Below are 16,911 nucleotides of genomic sequence, written 5' to 3' on the forward strand. Positions count from 1 at the left end.
AGATAGACCTGTAAAAAACTGAATCCTAGTGGGACAACCCCAACTGACAGAGCTTCACTGACTTCACTGCTGTCAGCAGGATCAGGAACATGTGTTTCAAACCACAATATTGAAATGTAACATTTTTAAGGATACACTCATATTGCCGTAACATATCGCAGAGGCAGACTACTGTGGCTGAAAACAGAGTCAAACTGAGCTTGCGTGATGTTCAACTGAATAGAAAACATACAGACCTGCCTTTGATCAAAACACATCCAGAAGGATTTTTAAGTAAAAACAACTAGCTCTTCCATTTTTTCTACAGACACTTCTTGCCATTTTAAATTTTGCTTCAGCTTGCATCTTATCATTCACATCTGACCAGAGTAAATAATTTATTGGAAGAAAGAAAAAGAATAATCCTGAAGGTATAGATTTTTTTTTTAAAGGAAGGATGTGTATGTGTACAAATCGGGAAATTTCAACACACTAAAACAATTCCAGCCAGAAAACTGTAGAGCAATCAGTGTGTCAGGAAAACACACTGGAAACCTAATAAGGTTAATTACTGCTGCATTCGTAAGTTCAGTACAGACAAAGATAGTCAAAATACCAGGATACTACGCTTTCCTTAGCATTGTTAGCCAGTGTCCACAAATCATCATCATCTCACCGCAAGCCTGTTTAATTTTACCTAATTCAGTAGTAAATATGGCTTATTTTTACCCACATGGCTAGAAGTCTTCACTAGCATATAAAAAACTATGTCAGTTGCAGAACAAGTCTAGTCCTTCTGAAATCAGTGACAGAAGTCATCACAAACAGGATTTCATCTGGTAAGGCGTTTCCTGCCCACAAACACAAATCCTTAACGGCCCAGCCCCAATTTTGCTCTGTCTACGCTAGGTTCTTGTTGAATGACAGCCACTGATCAACTGTTTCACTGCTGCCAAAGAGTATCTCCCCCAACTGCATAAACCTTGTGTAGAACAGAGCAGAGGGGTTCTGCTCATAATTCTTTCTACAGGATCAAGAGCGCATGTTTCAATCTACTCTTACGCTTTTAAGGATGTACTCACGCTGCCTGAGCACATCGTTAGGCAGCAGATTAACGTGTCTGAACAGCATAAGAACAGAGGGTCACTGCAGCTCCAAATACGTTGTAATTCCAACTGCCAACAGAGCTGCATCTGGGGTTTTGCGACAGTGAAAGGCTTACGGCTACAGCTCTACCAGCAAGTAATTCATCTTTTTTTCAATGGATGTTGAAGAAGGCATTGCTGCACTAATGTTGCCAGCAGTTCAAGCATTAATATGGTAAACATATGCATTTTAATTAGCATGCTAATTAGAGCATTAAATGACATGGTGGTGAACATGTCTGTGCCTGATTTACTGCTAGGCTTATGTTACCAGAAATGATGCAAATATGTCACTGCTGAAAAGAATGTAAGAAACTGCATATTATGGGCAAAATTTAGGTTTATTATGGCTATTTTTGCAATGTAGATTAGCTGGGGCCTGAAAAAAAGTGAATCAGAGAACTTCGCGCATTAAGGATGGCACTTATAAAAGCCAAAGTGCACACAGGTCTACACACTAGCATGTGAATTAGCACAGAGATGAGTCGCAGTCTCATGCTAGAACGTCTACATGTTAAAATATATTTTTCCTTTAGAAAGTTGTACCATCTTATATCATATTAAAGTACAGATTAAAAAAAGAAAGCGATGAGGGAGAGAGACTCGGATGTTATGTATTTGTACCTGTCCTTCCCAGAGCAGGATGGACACGCTCTTTTTACAATGCCTTCTTGATTCCGAGAAGCATTACACTTCAGGGAGATGGTTAAGATGCCAACCCAAGTAACAGGCATATAGTTCTGTTTAGCACCCTTCTGAGGGTGCTGAGCTTCTCGGCATGTATAACAGTTTGGCTGGTGTATAGGTGGCATATGTTTATTAAAAACAATTACTCTGGTAGAGTTGAACTTTTCTTCTGCTGTGGTCACTGAATACCAACTAGAACTCACAAAGAGAGGTTTCTAGGATTGGGCCTTTGAAGGCATAGTCAGTTTTCATCACATAAAAGCACCTTGATTCTCATGACCTCTAGTGTTTTAATGTCCAAATGAAAGTGATAGCACTCATCCAGAGGAGAGGGAAGCTAGTGCGTAAACTCTTCTAGGAGGAGGATATTGATGATTTGTTTAATGATGTCACCACTAACCCACTGCTTAAATCCAGACTTCGACCTTCTTTTTCCTAGAAAAATGTGAGAAAAAGAAATCCTCGATTCAGTGCTATTTTGGCATAAGCAGGCTCCTAAGTTCAAAAGATGAAACGGGCAATTCATATTCTGCTTATCAAGTCACACCAATATAAAACTAGATGTTACTCTGAGCATCTATAATCATACACAGCTTGCTGTAGGACTTGAAAAAATCCCTAGCAGAGCATTTGTTTTCTCCTATTCATGGTAAAAAGGAATAGATGAATCCAGACATCAAAAGGAGATTGTATGGGAAGATCTGGAGTTAAGTGTCTCTGCTGGCACTCTGCCAGCTATATGTCCAGGTTAACTCAGTGTCATTTGCTTACGTGTGGTCAAGAAAGCCCAGCTAAAGGCCTACCCAAACACAAAGTATCAGGAGATGCACAAAATAAAGAGTGTAAACAGCAAACCCCTACCTCCTGTGCTCAAGGAACTACCAACATCTAGTTTCTGTGGGTTTTCCTATCAAGACTGATACAATCGGTATCTCCACATGTGCAAACCCCAAATGAAATTCTTCCTGCTGCTGAGATACGAACTGCCTCCTCCTCCTCTACCTGCCCCCTATTTTCTCAAAGCTTAAAGGAAGAGACTTTTTAACTTCCACGTGTATTTCATCTCCTTAGGAAAAAGCCCACCCAAAAACCTTCTCTAATTTTTATTTTGTTCCTCCAGCTTGGATAGAGAGGAGGACAAATACAAATAGATAAAGCTTAACAAAACAGTTTTGGATTGGCTAGAAAAAGTCAACACACAAAGATGCAGAAAGCATGCGTCTCTAAAAAAAAAGTCACCACATATCCACTTCATTCAGGGCTTCTACAAATTATTAAATGTGCATTTTGAGTTTGTTTAAATAGCCACTCAGTTATTTTCTTTTCGATCTGATGCAGCCCTTGAATAAATACTGTTACCTATTGCAATAACACTGCCCTTGGTACTCTCATGCAGAGCTATGCAACAACGACGACTATGCAATGAAAACAGAACCATGCGATATACTTACAGCTCTGTAATCCAAGAACATTTCTTTAAAAGCTAGGAAGTCAGTAAATGTGAGAAGCATATCAAATATATCACCTGCCATTTCATCTTTGTGCTGTCTATAAAGAGAAGAAGTTAGAGAATTAGAAAACTGTGTGAGTAATGAACTCATTTTTTAGAACAGTTTGAGGTCAAAGCCTGAGGACAAGTTGAACAATATCAAGATTAAAATAAGAATGTTATTAAAAGTCTAACATAAAGCAAAATTCTGAACAAATATTACCTTGCAGTATCTGCAATCCAAGTACATTAATACTATATTTACTCTTGTTTTTATATGATTATATCAATCTAAATCCAAGATGTAGGAGTATTACATCAATCCTGGAAAGTCAAAGAATGTGACTTGTAAGCCAACAGAAGTAAAACGCAACAGAAGTAAAACTCAAAAAGTTATCCAAAACTACGGAAATAATAAAAGTTGCCTCAAGTCCCCCGATAGCTTCAAGAACTGCTATTAATAAAGCTATCCACTTCAATTAGATTTCAAGTAGATACCCCATACCTGCACACATGAGGCAAAACCCTTGCTGCTGGGAGATGAAATGAAGTGGGAATAAAAGACTTTCTGGATCTAACTGCTGTGGACTGGAACATATATCCTAGAGCTCTCCTGGTAAGATTAAAGAGGTAGGTATAGGCCACAAATTCATGGAGTGTAATAAAAATGCATAAGGAAGATGTCAACGTCTGGTTTTGAAGTTTTGAGCAGAAAAAAAAACGCTTTGGGTTTCAGATAGTTGTTGTTTTTTCCTTTATCAGAGGAGATCAGCAGTCTTAGAAAATTCATAGCTCAAACCAGACCCCAAATAGACATAGAAGGGAACAGGGATAACATTTAATTGAATAAGAACCGCTGTGCATGTTGGCACATTAGCTCTTGACGCCTAGCTGAAAAAGTAAAATTGCAGAAAAGTGTGGACAGCGCTCCGAGTTGAACAGATGTACATTTGCATGGGTAGGATGTTTCCAACACGTGACTACAGCAGCCTTGGATCTAGGAGACTGTATTAGTGGAGCATCAAGGGCTGCTACTTCAAACAACCGATCGCTAGATTTAATTTACTTTGACTAGCTGTGCAGTGCTCCGTGACAACACAGGTAACCTCGCTATTTAACAGCTTACTATTTTCAGGCTTAGTAGATAAAATGCAAAATGGGTATACTGCTCCTATTAAGTAAACATTTCCACCTGGATATCTAAGGCATCAAGCGCAATTCTGAAAGGGGAAACAGGGTATTTCTGGATACACACGCCATCAAACTACTTTGCTAGCTCTGTGGTCTTGGATTCCAGTAACAACTAAAAAAAATACACTCCAGCATTTCCTTACACAACGTTTACAATAACACTACACATTAACTAAAGGAAAGGGAATGGAATAAATGACCAAAGAGCTACGTATTAAAGAACCGGGGGAAATTCCATTTACTCCTTAGAGATGGAAAGGGCTAGAAAAACAGGGATATACTTCCTTGCCTTGAGAACTGAAACAGCCTAGAAAGATCTAGACAGTCCCTTGGAAGGTAACAGAGCTTGGGAAAGGGCACAGAATGCTCACATACATCCCTCAAGAATGAGGGACTGTACTGATGATATTTGGTACAGGACTGTGGATAAAAACATTCTGGAATAAAAACTCTGTGTTTCTCAACATGCCGTATTGGCATATTTCAACAACACATTTCATCTTTCCTACTAATCAAAGTTTTTTGTTGTTGTTTTGTTTTTTTATGTAGTGCCTATCAAAAGGGGCTTTACCTTAAACAGTTTATCTTTTAAGCACACTACTATGCTTTCTCAGTAATTTCCCAGTGTTTTATTTGAAAGCATAAAATTTATTGAAATATTTTAAGAGATTCAGTTCCCAATTACACTTAATATTCATATTACAGGGGAAAAGTCATCTTTTAAAACTGAATTCTTCATGAAGTCAATTAAGCTAAAGATGACCAAATGTAAAAATCTAAGACAGACCAAACTTCTCTCTAAATGCTTTGCACAGAAATTGCAATAAAAGGCATTTATTCACACGACTCTTGAAAGATTTCCAGGATATTTTATGTCCAACACAGAGCCTGGAAGAGAGAAATCGCTTAATGAGACCCAGCTTTTCACTTCCAGGGCCTGGCTTCAAAAGCCCAAGTGACAACAATAGGGGGAAAAAACCCTTCCATGTTCTCATTCTGATTTCTGTGTTCATTACAGTCTAACATATTTTAGTATGACAGTTTAGAAATTTAGAGTACCAGGACATGATGAAGGTGAGAAAAGCAATCATGAACACTTTTTAAATCATTATTATTAAACAGGAATCTCCTTCTCAGGGGAGAACCCTCAAACCTAAATTTTATTCTAGATAGAAAAAATGAATTGAGAAAAGCACATAACCCCACCCACCCACCCAAACGCAAAGACGACAACTTACTGCAATGACATTGTGAACACAGTCATATTAAACCCAGGAATCCGATCAAGCAGTTTTTCTTCAATGTATTTCTCTACTAAACAGATCTAAAAACAAAAAACAAAAAAACCCCACACACCACATCACAATAAATTTCATATGCAGATTTCAAAACACAGGATTACATTGACAACTTCTTCTCCATAGTATTATCTTCACTAGTTAAAGAAACCTGCAGATTCCTGAGTTAGGCAACGCTAGTTCAAACGTTCACAACATCTGACGAGCTGTGGTGGACATTTTTGCTGTTACCAGTTGTGAAAATAAACATTATCTATTTGGAACCAGTAACAAATTATTTTAAATTCATTTTATGGTACTGACCAGTTTCATAATCATGCTTTGTGAGAAGATTGTGAAAGATGTACAAGGTAAGGAGGAAGCTGTCTTGTACAAAAATGCCATTTAAGCTGTCCATTACGCTAAATAATACAACTAGAAAAGAATATACTTTGATATCTACTGCAGTTATCACATATATTATTTGCTACAAAATTAGGTTAAAATTCTCTTCAAGAGAATTACACAAGTTTCAAAACATCTGTAAAAGTTTTCAGGTGGAACAAAGGAATCTAGAGCTTGAGAAAACAGAGGTCATGACTAAGCTTCAAAAACAGACAGCAGACTACGTTAGCTTCACTCCACATAAACAGGGTATTTCATAAAGGAGGGCTTGCAGGGTAAAAATCAAAATAAAAAAGCAATACATGTGAAAAACAGGAAAAATATCTTACATATTCGTTAAAAATAGAAGTATAGATGAGCTTGTTTTCCTCTGAGTCATCAAACTCCTGGTAGTGCTTCTCCATAAAACTCCTCTGGATTAGCTGGAAGTCATCATCTGGGACATAACAAAAATACATCATACAGTTATGAGTCCAGTCATTCTTATTGTAACACAGAAACCATATTCACTAGAGCTCTGTCTCACTGTCACAACTACAGAGCACTGTATGTGTGTCAAGTCAGTCATAACAGTACAGCAACTGTTGCTGAGCCGTAATTTCTGCACCATCTGGGAGAAGACAGATGCTGCTGGGGGAGAGCAGCAGCCAGTTCTTCCAGGGCATGCAACCAAGCACACTACAAGCCAAAGCTCTACTTTGGTTAAGGGAGCTGAACCAACAGGGTAGCAACAGGTCAGTCTATGTTTTCACAGCAGCTGTGTACTCACAATGGAACAGGATGCATTTGCAAAATATTTAAAATGATGTGAAAAACCTAACAAGGTACACAATCATTACTCACAAGTTTCACTTACACACAGTATTAACAACAAAGCCCTCCTGCTTTACCTGTCACTAATAAAGTTATTTATAAACCCTTTTTTTTGTTCAGGCTCCTGAGTCAGCAAAAAATATATATTTTTATAAAGTGAACATCCCTTCCCCTATAAGAATTCAAAATAAACTGTTCTCCTTGAATTCAAAAATATTAGTGAAACTCCCAAATTTGTTTTCAACTGCTGAAGAATGTTTTCCAGTTGTGGAAGGAAAGAAAAATAGCAAGAAACAAGATAATCACTACAGTCATCACTAAATTCAAAAGAACGGGTATAAATATAAAATTTACTTATACATAGCGTTAATATATGCCAACCTGAGCTTTCTAAATGCTAACACATTCAAAATTTGTATTGTAACTCCACGTTTAGTTACATCTCCAGGCAAACCGAGGCTGCAGAACACACAATCTCTCCGGGAAGGACACAGTTAAAGAGACTATTCATTGTTCTTATACAGTAGCAGATGGATGATTAGCATGAATTCTCTCTTTGCATCTAGTACACTTCTTCCTTCCACACAATGACCTCTCAGTTAAAATTATGGTGCTGAGAATTGAGGACCTTGTATTGCCTAAGCTCACATGATGAGATGGGTCTACCCAACATTCCCTACCATGTTATGGTTGTATGCATGTGTGCAAGTTATACACAACAAAATCAGCTTAGAAGGTTAGTCTCAAAAAGTGAAAACTGCATTGACATGATGAGGTCCATCTTCAGTTCAGTAATGCTGCTGCAAACACAGAGGAAAGAAACTGTTCTCTATGTTCAGCAGAGACAGGACAAGGAGCAACACACTTAATTGCAGCACAGGGGGTTTCACGTTACACATTATGAAAGGCTTCCTGCAGGAACAACAGCCAAACACTAGAACAAAACTGACGAGGCAGATCATGGAAGCTCCACTGACGGAAGCTTATAAGCCCATCCTGATAAACGTGTTAGGAGAGGTTCTGGCAGAGCTGGGAAAGGGAAGACAACCTCTCAAGGTCGCTTCCATCCCTTTCTGAAGAGGGCAAAGATCCCAGAAAGCTTTGATTTCTATATGGAAATTGACAAGTGCCTTTATTGCTTATGAAGAAGGACTGACTGGTGCAGTGGTGCAAGGACACATCTTTAAGACTCATAAGCACGCTGTTATGAGAAGAGCACACAGAAGACTTCTGTGCGTAGTCTTGCTACAGTACCAGTTAGCAGTCATGAGAATTAAGGAAGGAAAGCTTCTATGAGGCAGACAGAGGCTATTTTGGCTCTGTACGTCCGGCAATTAGAAAATCAGTTTGGAATATTTTTAGCACCCATCTTGTTGTCTGTAACTACTTGCAAAGCTTACCCATTATAATATCCTCCAGATACCCAACAACTGCATCAAACTCTGCATCAGAAGGGGAGGAGCTGAAAGCAAAGAAAGACAGTATTACATATGTATACACTTCAGTCAGAATAGAAATAAAAATTAAAAAGTGTTATGGAAAGCCTAAACACAAGTAAGCCCAGTAATTACAAGATAAGTGAATGATTTTCTAGCTTCAGTCTACAAAATAGCCCACAACACTGAAAATCTAACTAATAAGACGACTGCTTAGCGGGGATTCTCATCAGGGCTCCATCATGTATTCACTAGACATGTTCCTAATTCAAAAGAAGTGGTGTTTTACCAGCATTAAAGATAATTCCAGTCCTGGTGCTGAGGTGACAGGAAGAGTGTAGTTAGAGCAGCAAATAAGCACTTTCCATCCCATGAACCTATAACAAGCAGCTTCTCTCTCTCTTCCCTACATAACTCTACGTGGTGGTCATAGAACTGCTTATGACACGCTAGAGAGTATTTTGAAATACTTGGCCCTGCAAAATCACTTTACTTCTCTTAAACTCTCTCTGTATATAGGTATGTTTTGTAACAGAAGAAACTTAAACAGTCTTCTTATGCAAGAAACACGTTTGCATGCTCAGAAATAAGTGATATAATCTCATAAAGTCATTCTATCACCACACAACAAATATGAAACAACATTATGTATCTGAAGCCATCCTACAGAGAAACCATTGTTACCCGCATTTCAAGATTTCAGCTCCCTCTGCTACATTTATTATTATGCAGCTGGTTCAGATACATCAGATAACCCAGAGCATCTACTTGACCTTGATATTCCGAGATCATCTTTAGTGGGGGATGAACTCCTCCTACATTTTCTGGCAGATGAGGCACAGGCTTTACTTACACGTCAAGGATACAAGCCTTATAGCACATTATTCTTTACAAAAACCATTAGATTCAGTCAGTGAAAGCTCCATTTAAATTAAATTCAAGCTTCCCTCTATTAGAGCAGAACACCATTTCAGACAATGTGTTTTAAAACCCAGCAAAATTATTTTGCTATTAAACAACAATCCAGTGACCTTAACCCAGAACAGTTTAACTGTTTGGCCATTTTGACCAGGAAAAAGGTGAAGGCATTTCATTACTGAAAGGGTTTGATCATCAAGTGATGCTCTAACAACAAACGTGAACTGTTAAGCCTCAGAAAGGCAAGCAGAGAAAACACAAGTGAATGGAAAGGCATGCTATACCACCAGAGGGCATAACACCACAAGAAGAGGGAGCTCACACATGACAGCTGAAGCATTACATATTCCAAGCGTCATATTTATGACTTCAGGCAACAGGTCTTATCACTTTCTATTTACATACGAAGGCAGCAGAATTTGCTATGGCTAATTTTCACTGTTTTTTTTTTTTTAAATAAGTGTTACCACCAAGCAGATGAAAAAAGAAATAGCAGAAATTCTTCTTGTTTTTATAGGCTATTCTAACAGTGACAAAAAATGTGAAGTATTAATTTAAAACAGAGAAGTTTGCAAGACAGATAAAGGAATTGCAACTGCTTCAAAACAGCAGCAATCCCATCGCTCTATACAACGCACCGATATCCGTATTTCTGAGCAAATATGCTCTGACAAATCTTGTGGTGGTTTAAGACAAATGCTGCCTCATAAGGCCTAGGCCACTGCATCCCATGTTGCAGAAGCAGCTGAAGGGAACATGCGGCCTTTCAGTCCAGAGAGCACCAGAAATGTACCAGTGAACTACAGTGACAGAGGAGCAGGCACACATCCCTATCTGCCACCTTTGCCATAAAAAGTCTAGAAGGGGCACATTCAAACAGAGATATTCGCTTCTTAAAATCTATAATATCAGACAAGACAAGGTGTCAGCAAGGAGAGGAAATTTTTGAATGTAAAATCAACACAAAGAACAGCTCTCAGCCTATAGCGTTTATTTTGATTACTCAGCAAGGGCTATCCGGTGCTATGCTTGTTACAGCTATATTTAGTTTGACTTCATCTAAACTCTGCACTCAAGTTATTCTCTCCTTTGGGCTTTGCATGGTCCCACGTCCTTGTTCTCCTAAGAGACAGTATCTGCTAGTCAGTACAGCCTAACTTCATTCTTGTAATTATATTCCTATTAAGATATTTAACTAGGAAATAGTTTATTGAAAGTCTGACACAGCATAAAGTCTACTTACATGGCTACACCAAAGTTTTCCTCATCTGAGGTCTCCATTGTTACTGCATATAACCTATTAGACTGGAGAAGAAACAAATCACTGTATTACTGTTATTGGTGGTGGTTTTCATTTTAGGATAAAATACTAAGGGAAAACATATGCCTTAGCAGTAAGGCTAAGAGGGATGAAGAGGCCACGCTGGTCCAGCGTGTCCCGGGCAGCCTGCAGGCCAGGGGCTGGATAGCAATCCCAGGCGTCAGGCCCATGACTCCGGCCAGCGCTGGGCTGCGTCACGGCCGAGCGCTCCGTTCCACGGCTCCGAGCAGTCGCTGACCCGTCACGCAGGCACGGCACCCAGCACCCCTGCACCGCTGGGGCTGCCTCAGCGCAACAGCCAGCTGCATGCCAGGTGTGCGCTGGGGACACCCTGCTCCTGCCACCTTCGCTGGCTTTCAACCAAGCCGCCCTTTGGAGCGGCCGACTAGGGACGGGACCCAGCTCTTCAGCACGGCCCCGCGGCACAGAAGGGGGATGAGAGACCCCTTCCCCCCCATCTCGGCTCTTCACCGGGCCTCCCCTCCCCCCAGTAGGGACCCAGGCGTCCGGCCTCTCTCACCTCCCTCCCCGCAAAGGGACCCAGGCGACCAGCTGTCGTCACCTCCCCGCTCCAAAAGGGGTCCAGGCGACGGGCCTGTATCGCCCCCTTCCCCCCCCGAGGGACCCAGGCGTCCGGCCCTCACCATCTCCCCCCTCCCCTCACGCACAAAAAGGGACCCAGGCGTCCGGCCCTCACCATCTCCCCCCTCCCCTCACGCACAAAAAGGGACCCAGGCGTCCGGCCCGCATCGCCTCCCGCCCTCCCCCAAAGGGACCCAGGTGGCCGGCTCGTATCATTCACTCCCACCCAAGAGGGACCCAGGCGTCCGACCCCTCTAATCTCCACCCCCCCCCAAAGAAAAGGGACCCGAGCGCCCGGCCCCCCGCACCTACCGCCGGTCACCGCCGCCAGCAGGGCCCCCCCATGGCACACGTTACACCCCCCACCCCCCGCGGCCGTCACCTGGGAAACGCTTCCTTCCGTCCCGGCCGCAGCCAACCGCAGAGCGGAGGCGGCGGCATAGGGCCCGCCCCTAGCGGGAAGGACCAATGGGAGAGCGGGGCCGCGGCTGCGCAGCGGGCAGGCGCCGCGGCGAGGCGGCCGAGGGGCCGGCTCGGTGCTGGCGCAGCGGCACGGCCCGAGTTAGAGGAGCCGGCAAAGACCATCCTACAACGAAGAAAAAGAAAAAAAAATATATATATATATATATCCACCCATAAACACTATCCCCCCCCAGGATGCACGTAAAACTCGCTCCCCGCCGCCATCATTGCTGCCGCTCTCCCCTCACGGAGGAGGCCCGCGAGGGCGGGCGCCCTGCCACGAAGTGCGGCCGGACCGGCGCGCTCAGCGCCGGCCAGAGCCCGGCCACCGACGCGGGCAGCTGCGCCTCACTCCAGGGCTACGTTCGGGCCCCGACTGAAAGCTCAAACTGCATTTCGCGCAAGCTTGAAAGAGGCGCAGGGTACAGAGCTCCTGTCTGCTGGCGGCTGCGCTGGCGGCTAGCCCCTTCGCCGTGTTCGTCTACAACGCCCTACGTTTCCGTAGGCGGCCCTCGTCGCCCTTTTGGCTCTTGGAAGTTTTACTTGAGAGCTGAGGTTAAAGAACTAAAGAATGAGGGGAAAAGAAAAGTCGTCAATACATTTTATTTTTAATGAATAACTTCACTACAGTTCCTTCCCCCGTCTCCGTTGCTTGGGTGTCCCACCTGCAGGCCTGCGAAGCCACGGTCTTCCAGGGCCCAAGAGTCTTCGAGGGAAGGCAGAGCGGGCAGGGGCCGACACGTTGCCGCACCGGTCTCGGCGAGCAAGCCCTGCGCCCGATCGAGCGCGCATCCGGGCCCGCTTTACAAAGACATCCCCAGCAGGAATTTCAGGAGGAAGTCAGCTGAATTTTACAGTCTTTCAGCTTGTGAAATGAATAGGACAGTTCTCTGCAACAGCTAAGGACTGGCGTGGTGGTAGGGCTGAGACAGCAGCACGCACTCACAGGCTCCCTCCTCCTGCACCGCTTCCTCCCTTTGTGCCGCACCAGCCGCATGGAAAATGGTCCAGGGCAAAATTCGCTAAAGCATTCACATCTTTTCCAACAAACAACACAGGCACTTAGTCCCATATCCACCAAGGCGTCTAGGCTCTCAGGTCCTCTCTGTTTCAGTGGAGCACCACACACCTAGAGGCCTTTGTGGACCTGGGTCTTAAGAGCATAATCGCATACAACAATTGATATGAATCAGGAGTCTTAGGCACTTTTGAAAATTTTACCTCAGTTAATCTTGGCCAAGGACACCAAAACCCTGAAGTTACTAGGATCTATTAAGGCAGAGTTCAAAATGGTTCTGTCCCACTTCTTCCCTAAAGTATGGTTGGTATATTTGTACTTAGTACCTTAGGGATAAAAAGCTATCATTGCATTCAGAAGCATTAAAAACTTTTAATGTTTTAAATGATTCTGAAATCCTATGAATCTTGTGGCAGTGACAATGTTTACACGTTTGCTCATTCAGCACCTGGCAGAGAGGAACTCAGCCCTGACTAGCAAAGTGGGATACACCAAAATCTAGCAGAATACAGTCAATGAGGGAATGAAGTCCTCGTGGCATGGATTTGCCATTCTGACTTTAATCAAAACAGGCATCCAAGGTGGAAGAGAATTCACATTTTAGCAAAAAGACTAAACATGACACCATTTTTGATTCAGTCTATATTTGGAAAAAGTCAACGTGAAAAGGATTTTACAGAACTTTCCTAATTCACACAGTTTACTTTAGAGGCTCACTAGAGATTTATTTTACTCTTGATGAAATTCAGCACCCTTCCGTTAGCAAAGGCAAAACATGAAAGTAGTTGCTAACGAGCTTGGTTCTGGGACCTCGGCACCATGCTCTTAGCTCCTACTTAAATCAGCAGGAAACAAGAGCGCTCAGCACAAACAGTCAGCCCTCAGCTTTGCTTTGTAAATACTGGATACTTTACTAGTACAATAAAGACAATTTTAAAAAAAATACATCACAGCATGAGAATTCACTACAATGGCCTCTGTTGTTGAATCACTGCCAAGAGGTGGGACGTTTTTGGTGCAAGTTGTGTGCGAATTAGCAGAGTTCTACTATATATCCAGATACTTTAAAAAACAAAACAAAGCAACAACAATGAAAAAAAACTTTACAAATCTTGGAAGAGACCGAGTCATATCCTCAGTTGGTGCAAAATAAGCATAACTCCACTGACTTTACCACTACTTCTCTAATTGACACCAGTTGTGAATCCGATTCCTTGTAGAAACCTAGTAAAACAGTCAAAAGCTGCCTGCTGAAATGCATCCTTAACATATGAATGTCACAAATGTATAATTAAAGTGGAGCAGAAATTCCCACTAAATGATCCCTACAAAAAATACAAAGTGTGGCCCCAAACCCGCTCAGAGCAGGACTGACCCGTGGCAAGCAAGGTGCATATTTAAAGAGCTACAGAGAGGCCTTGCTATCCAAATAACCTTTTTTTTTTTTTTTTTTTTTAAATAAACTGGCTGAGAATTCTATCTTTTAAGGTAGCTCAATATTTTCAAAAAGTGAACATAACTTTCAAAAACAATACTGATTAAAAAAGATGATTGATGATACCTTAAAAAATACCCAGAATATCAAACTAATTCCAGTCCAGCATTACAATTAGTTAAGAATACCTCCTGAAAATTATATCCTTACAAAAAAATGTAGGTACTGAAGTTAAAAGCATCAGAAACATCATGTACTTGAAAATACTGCCAATCTTTTAACGTTTAAAAACAAATCAGAACATTCTTTGGAATCACCAAGTTATTAAAAAATGTGAATTTCTCTACAGTCTCCCCACTCAGTCTGTATCCAGATGAAGTCTTTGAGCAGTTTAATATCCACTGTCTGAAAATACAGAGTCTCTGACCAGCAGGAGGCTACATTAAACAAGAAACATTGGCATTCTTTTTCAGTATACCAACTTCTGCCAAAAATAGAGAGTTTCGAGCACAAGACTGAATGGCCCTGTTCTAGGAGATATTTCTTTGCCTTTCTTTTCTTTTAATGCATTGTATGTGTACTTCCAGTGCAATTTTTTTTCAGCACTTGCAACAGGCGAGAAGGAAAGGGGGAGGAAAAGAAACATCTCTCCTGTGGTCTTGCTTGGAGATAACCAACAGCCGTAACACACTGAACTACCAGCTTTCATTACCGTTGAAACTAATTCCCATTGCTGGCAACTTGAAATAGCTTATTAAAGATTTCATTTTTAAGGAAAAAAGACTACAGTTTAGCATGAAATCTGGCTGTGGCTATGGTTCTATGTGCGTAAAGATTGGTTAGAGATGCTTTCCCCCTTCAGTACTGGTTGGAGTTCATTAAAAACAAGTCTGTGCCGTTTCTCCACGTGTGTCATGAAATGTGAGAAATCTGTCTGACTCTAGTTTGTATTTCCTGTCGACACAACGGGCAGGTCTCCAGTTGCAAGGCACACTCCATGCACAGGTCACTGAATGAAAAGGAGAAAAGTGCAGTTAAAGCCTGAAATTTGCAAAATAAAAAAAATTAAAAGAAAAAAAAAATCCAGGCACTAAGCAATTTATTCAGCCTGCTAGCAAAACAGTCAAGATAAGAGTCTTTCAGTGCGGAGATTAGAAATTGCCACGTCAGGTGTTGTGGATACACAGGCTTTGAGAGGAACTCCTGCTGCTCAGCATCTTACAGACCTAAAAACTGCTGGGGCAGTCAGTCAGGATTACCCTTGCATACTTCTGTTAATCTTAATGTTGTTCACTGTGGTTTGGAGAACAACAGTCCCAACACCCTGTGTGATTCTGTCCTGACTGTGTTGAGACACACTGGGCACGCTTGTTCTCTTTTTAACTTTGTGGCAGCCAGACAGAAGACCCACGGCAAACTGCTTCAGTTAGCGCTCTGAAAAACACTACAGAACTGGGCTTAACTGACTTAATTTCCTAGCAGGCTACTTCAATGCAGGAAAGCAGTATTATGGTTTCACTTCTATTGGTGTCCCATTCTTACTTCTTGGGAATCTGTGACTCGAGACAACCCATTTATTGAATATTTATTATTTGAATTTATAATGCATTTTTTGTCCTCACATGATCTGAATTTTACAGCAGAATTACTAAGCCAGGATTCATCAGCAACACCTTCGAGACCAAGGAATTAGACTTGAAAGCCCTGCGATGACGTATGTGCTTAGCCACAATGCTCTATCCTCTCCATGTCCCCCCTCCCCCCAAACATTGAAACATATTTAGGGATTAAGTCTGCTCGGGGGGGGGGGGGGGGGTGAGATGAGGGAATGGTGAGACTACTACATTCAGCCTGTATTTTTCACATCCTTAAAAGGATGGAGCATTTTCTGTAGGCTGCAGTCACTTAATAAGCAGGACTGTACCTGTTCTTGCTTAAGCTCAAACACACACATTTTCTCTTTCTCTCTCTTAATTTTTTTTTTTTTTTTTAAATTTACCTGTGTCCACACGGCCTGAGTTCTGTGTCTGCTATCTCATCACAGCAAAGTGTGCAGCAGTTCTCTCTGATACTCACTTGCTTCAGCAAAGCCAGGCGTCTGTGTCTGAAGAAAGAGACCACCCTCACTTTCACATTATACTCAAAACTATAGATTCATAACTACTCTGGAGTACTGCATCAGACCAATGCAGCACTTGCACGTGCTACTTAACGTGAGTAATGATAAATATCAGTTACAAACATCCCACAAAAAAAAAAAAAAAGCTTAAAACATGCAGAGATGTTCAGAACTGTCTTTGACTTCCTGGTTTCGCCTAGTTCAGAGAGGGACAAAGAGCGAGTTAGATTACAATTCCTCTAGCTCCCACAGCTGAACGTTTCCCAAAATTGTTATTTAGTATCTGTGCATTTTAAAGAGTGTAAAAACAAACAAACAAAATCAGAGTACAGAAGTCCTATAATGCGGTAAGATAGTTTAAAAAAATACAAATGCAAAAGAAAACCAACAACCCAATATGGCAACTGCTGCAAGAAAAGACATAACATGCACTGCTTTTGTGTTAAAAAAGGAGGTCCTAGAACAATTTGGGCATAAAAACCATACTATTATAGAGTTCATATAATGAAGATTGTGATTTTTAGTCAAGTGGGTTTAAGGAAGTAATAAGACCACATGATAATTCTGACCAGAAAGTGTTGCTAGAGTAAACGCGTGGAAATCCCACACTAGTTGCAAATATGCCATTCCAAAT

General features: G+C 41.6%; 2 protein-coding genes across 4 annotated transcripts in view; both read right to left on the reverse strand.

Annotated features, from left to right (window-relative positions):
* Positions 1 to 1,446: 1,446 nt before the first annotated feature.
* On the reverse strand, positions 1,447 to 11,670 carry ARL2BP (ARF like GTPase 2 binding protein). 2 transcript variants are annotated; one of them, XM_068955256.1, is made up of 7 exons: positions 11,626 to 11,670; positions 10,584 to 10,645; positions 8,387 to 8,448; positions 6,503 to 6,609; positions 5,730 to 5,815; positions 3,263 to 3,359; positions 1,447 to 2,246 (listed from the first exon to the last, which is right to left on the reverse strand). In XM_068955256.1, the coding sequence occupies exons 2-7, from the start codon at positions 10,619 to 10,621 to the stop codon at positions 2,166 to 2,168; spliced, it is 471 nt and encodes a 156-aa protein (XP_068811357.1). In that variant the 5' UTR covers positions 10,622 to 10,645; positions 11,626 to 11,670; the 3' UTR covers positions 1,447 to 2,165. The 2 variants fall into 2 exon arrangements, with proteins under 2 accessions (XP_068811357.1, XP_068811356.1); XM_068955255.1 differs by having other exon boundaries at positions 11,556 to 11,659.
* A 1,685-nt stretch (positions 11,671 to 13,355) lies between these two features.
* RSPRY1 (ring finger and SPRY domain containing 1) overlaps positions 13,356 to 16,911 on the reverse strand; it is a 41,471-nt gene continuing 37,915 nt past the window's right edge. For both annotated transcript variants that reach the window (XM_068955709.1, XM_068955710.1), the window contains 2 exons: positions 16,158 to 16,262; positions 13,356 to 15,167 (listed from right to left, as the gene is read on the reverse strand). In XM_068955709.1, the coding sequence (XP_068811810.1) occupies positions 15,071 to 15,167; positions 16,158 to 16,262 (202 nt within the window). In that variant the 3' untranslated portion in view covers positions 13,356 to 15,070. The remainder of the gene's footprint in view (positions 15,168 to 16,157; positions 16,263 to 16,911) is intronic.

Source organism: Struthio camelus, chromosome 10 (assembly GCF_040807025.1).
Source record: "Struthio camelus isolate bStrCam1 chromosome 10, bStrCam1.hap1, whole genome shotgun sequence".
In the NCBI taxonomy this organism is placed as follows: domain Eukaryota; kingdom Metazoa; phylum Chordata; class Aves; order Struthioniformes; family Struthionidae; genus Struthio; species Struthio camelus.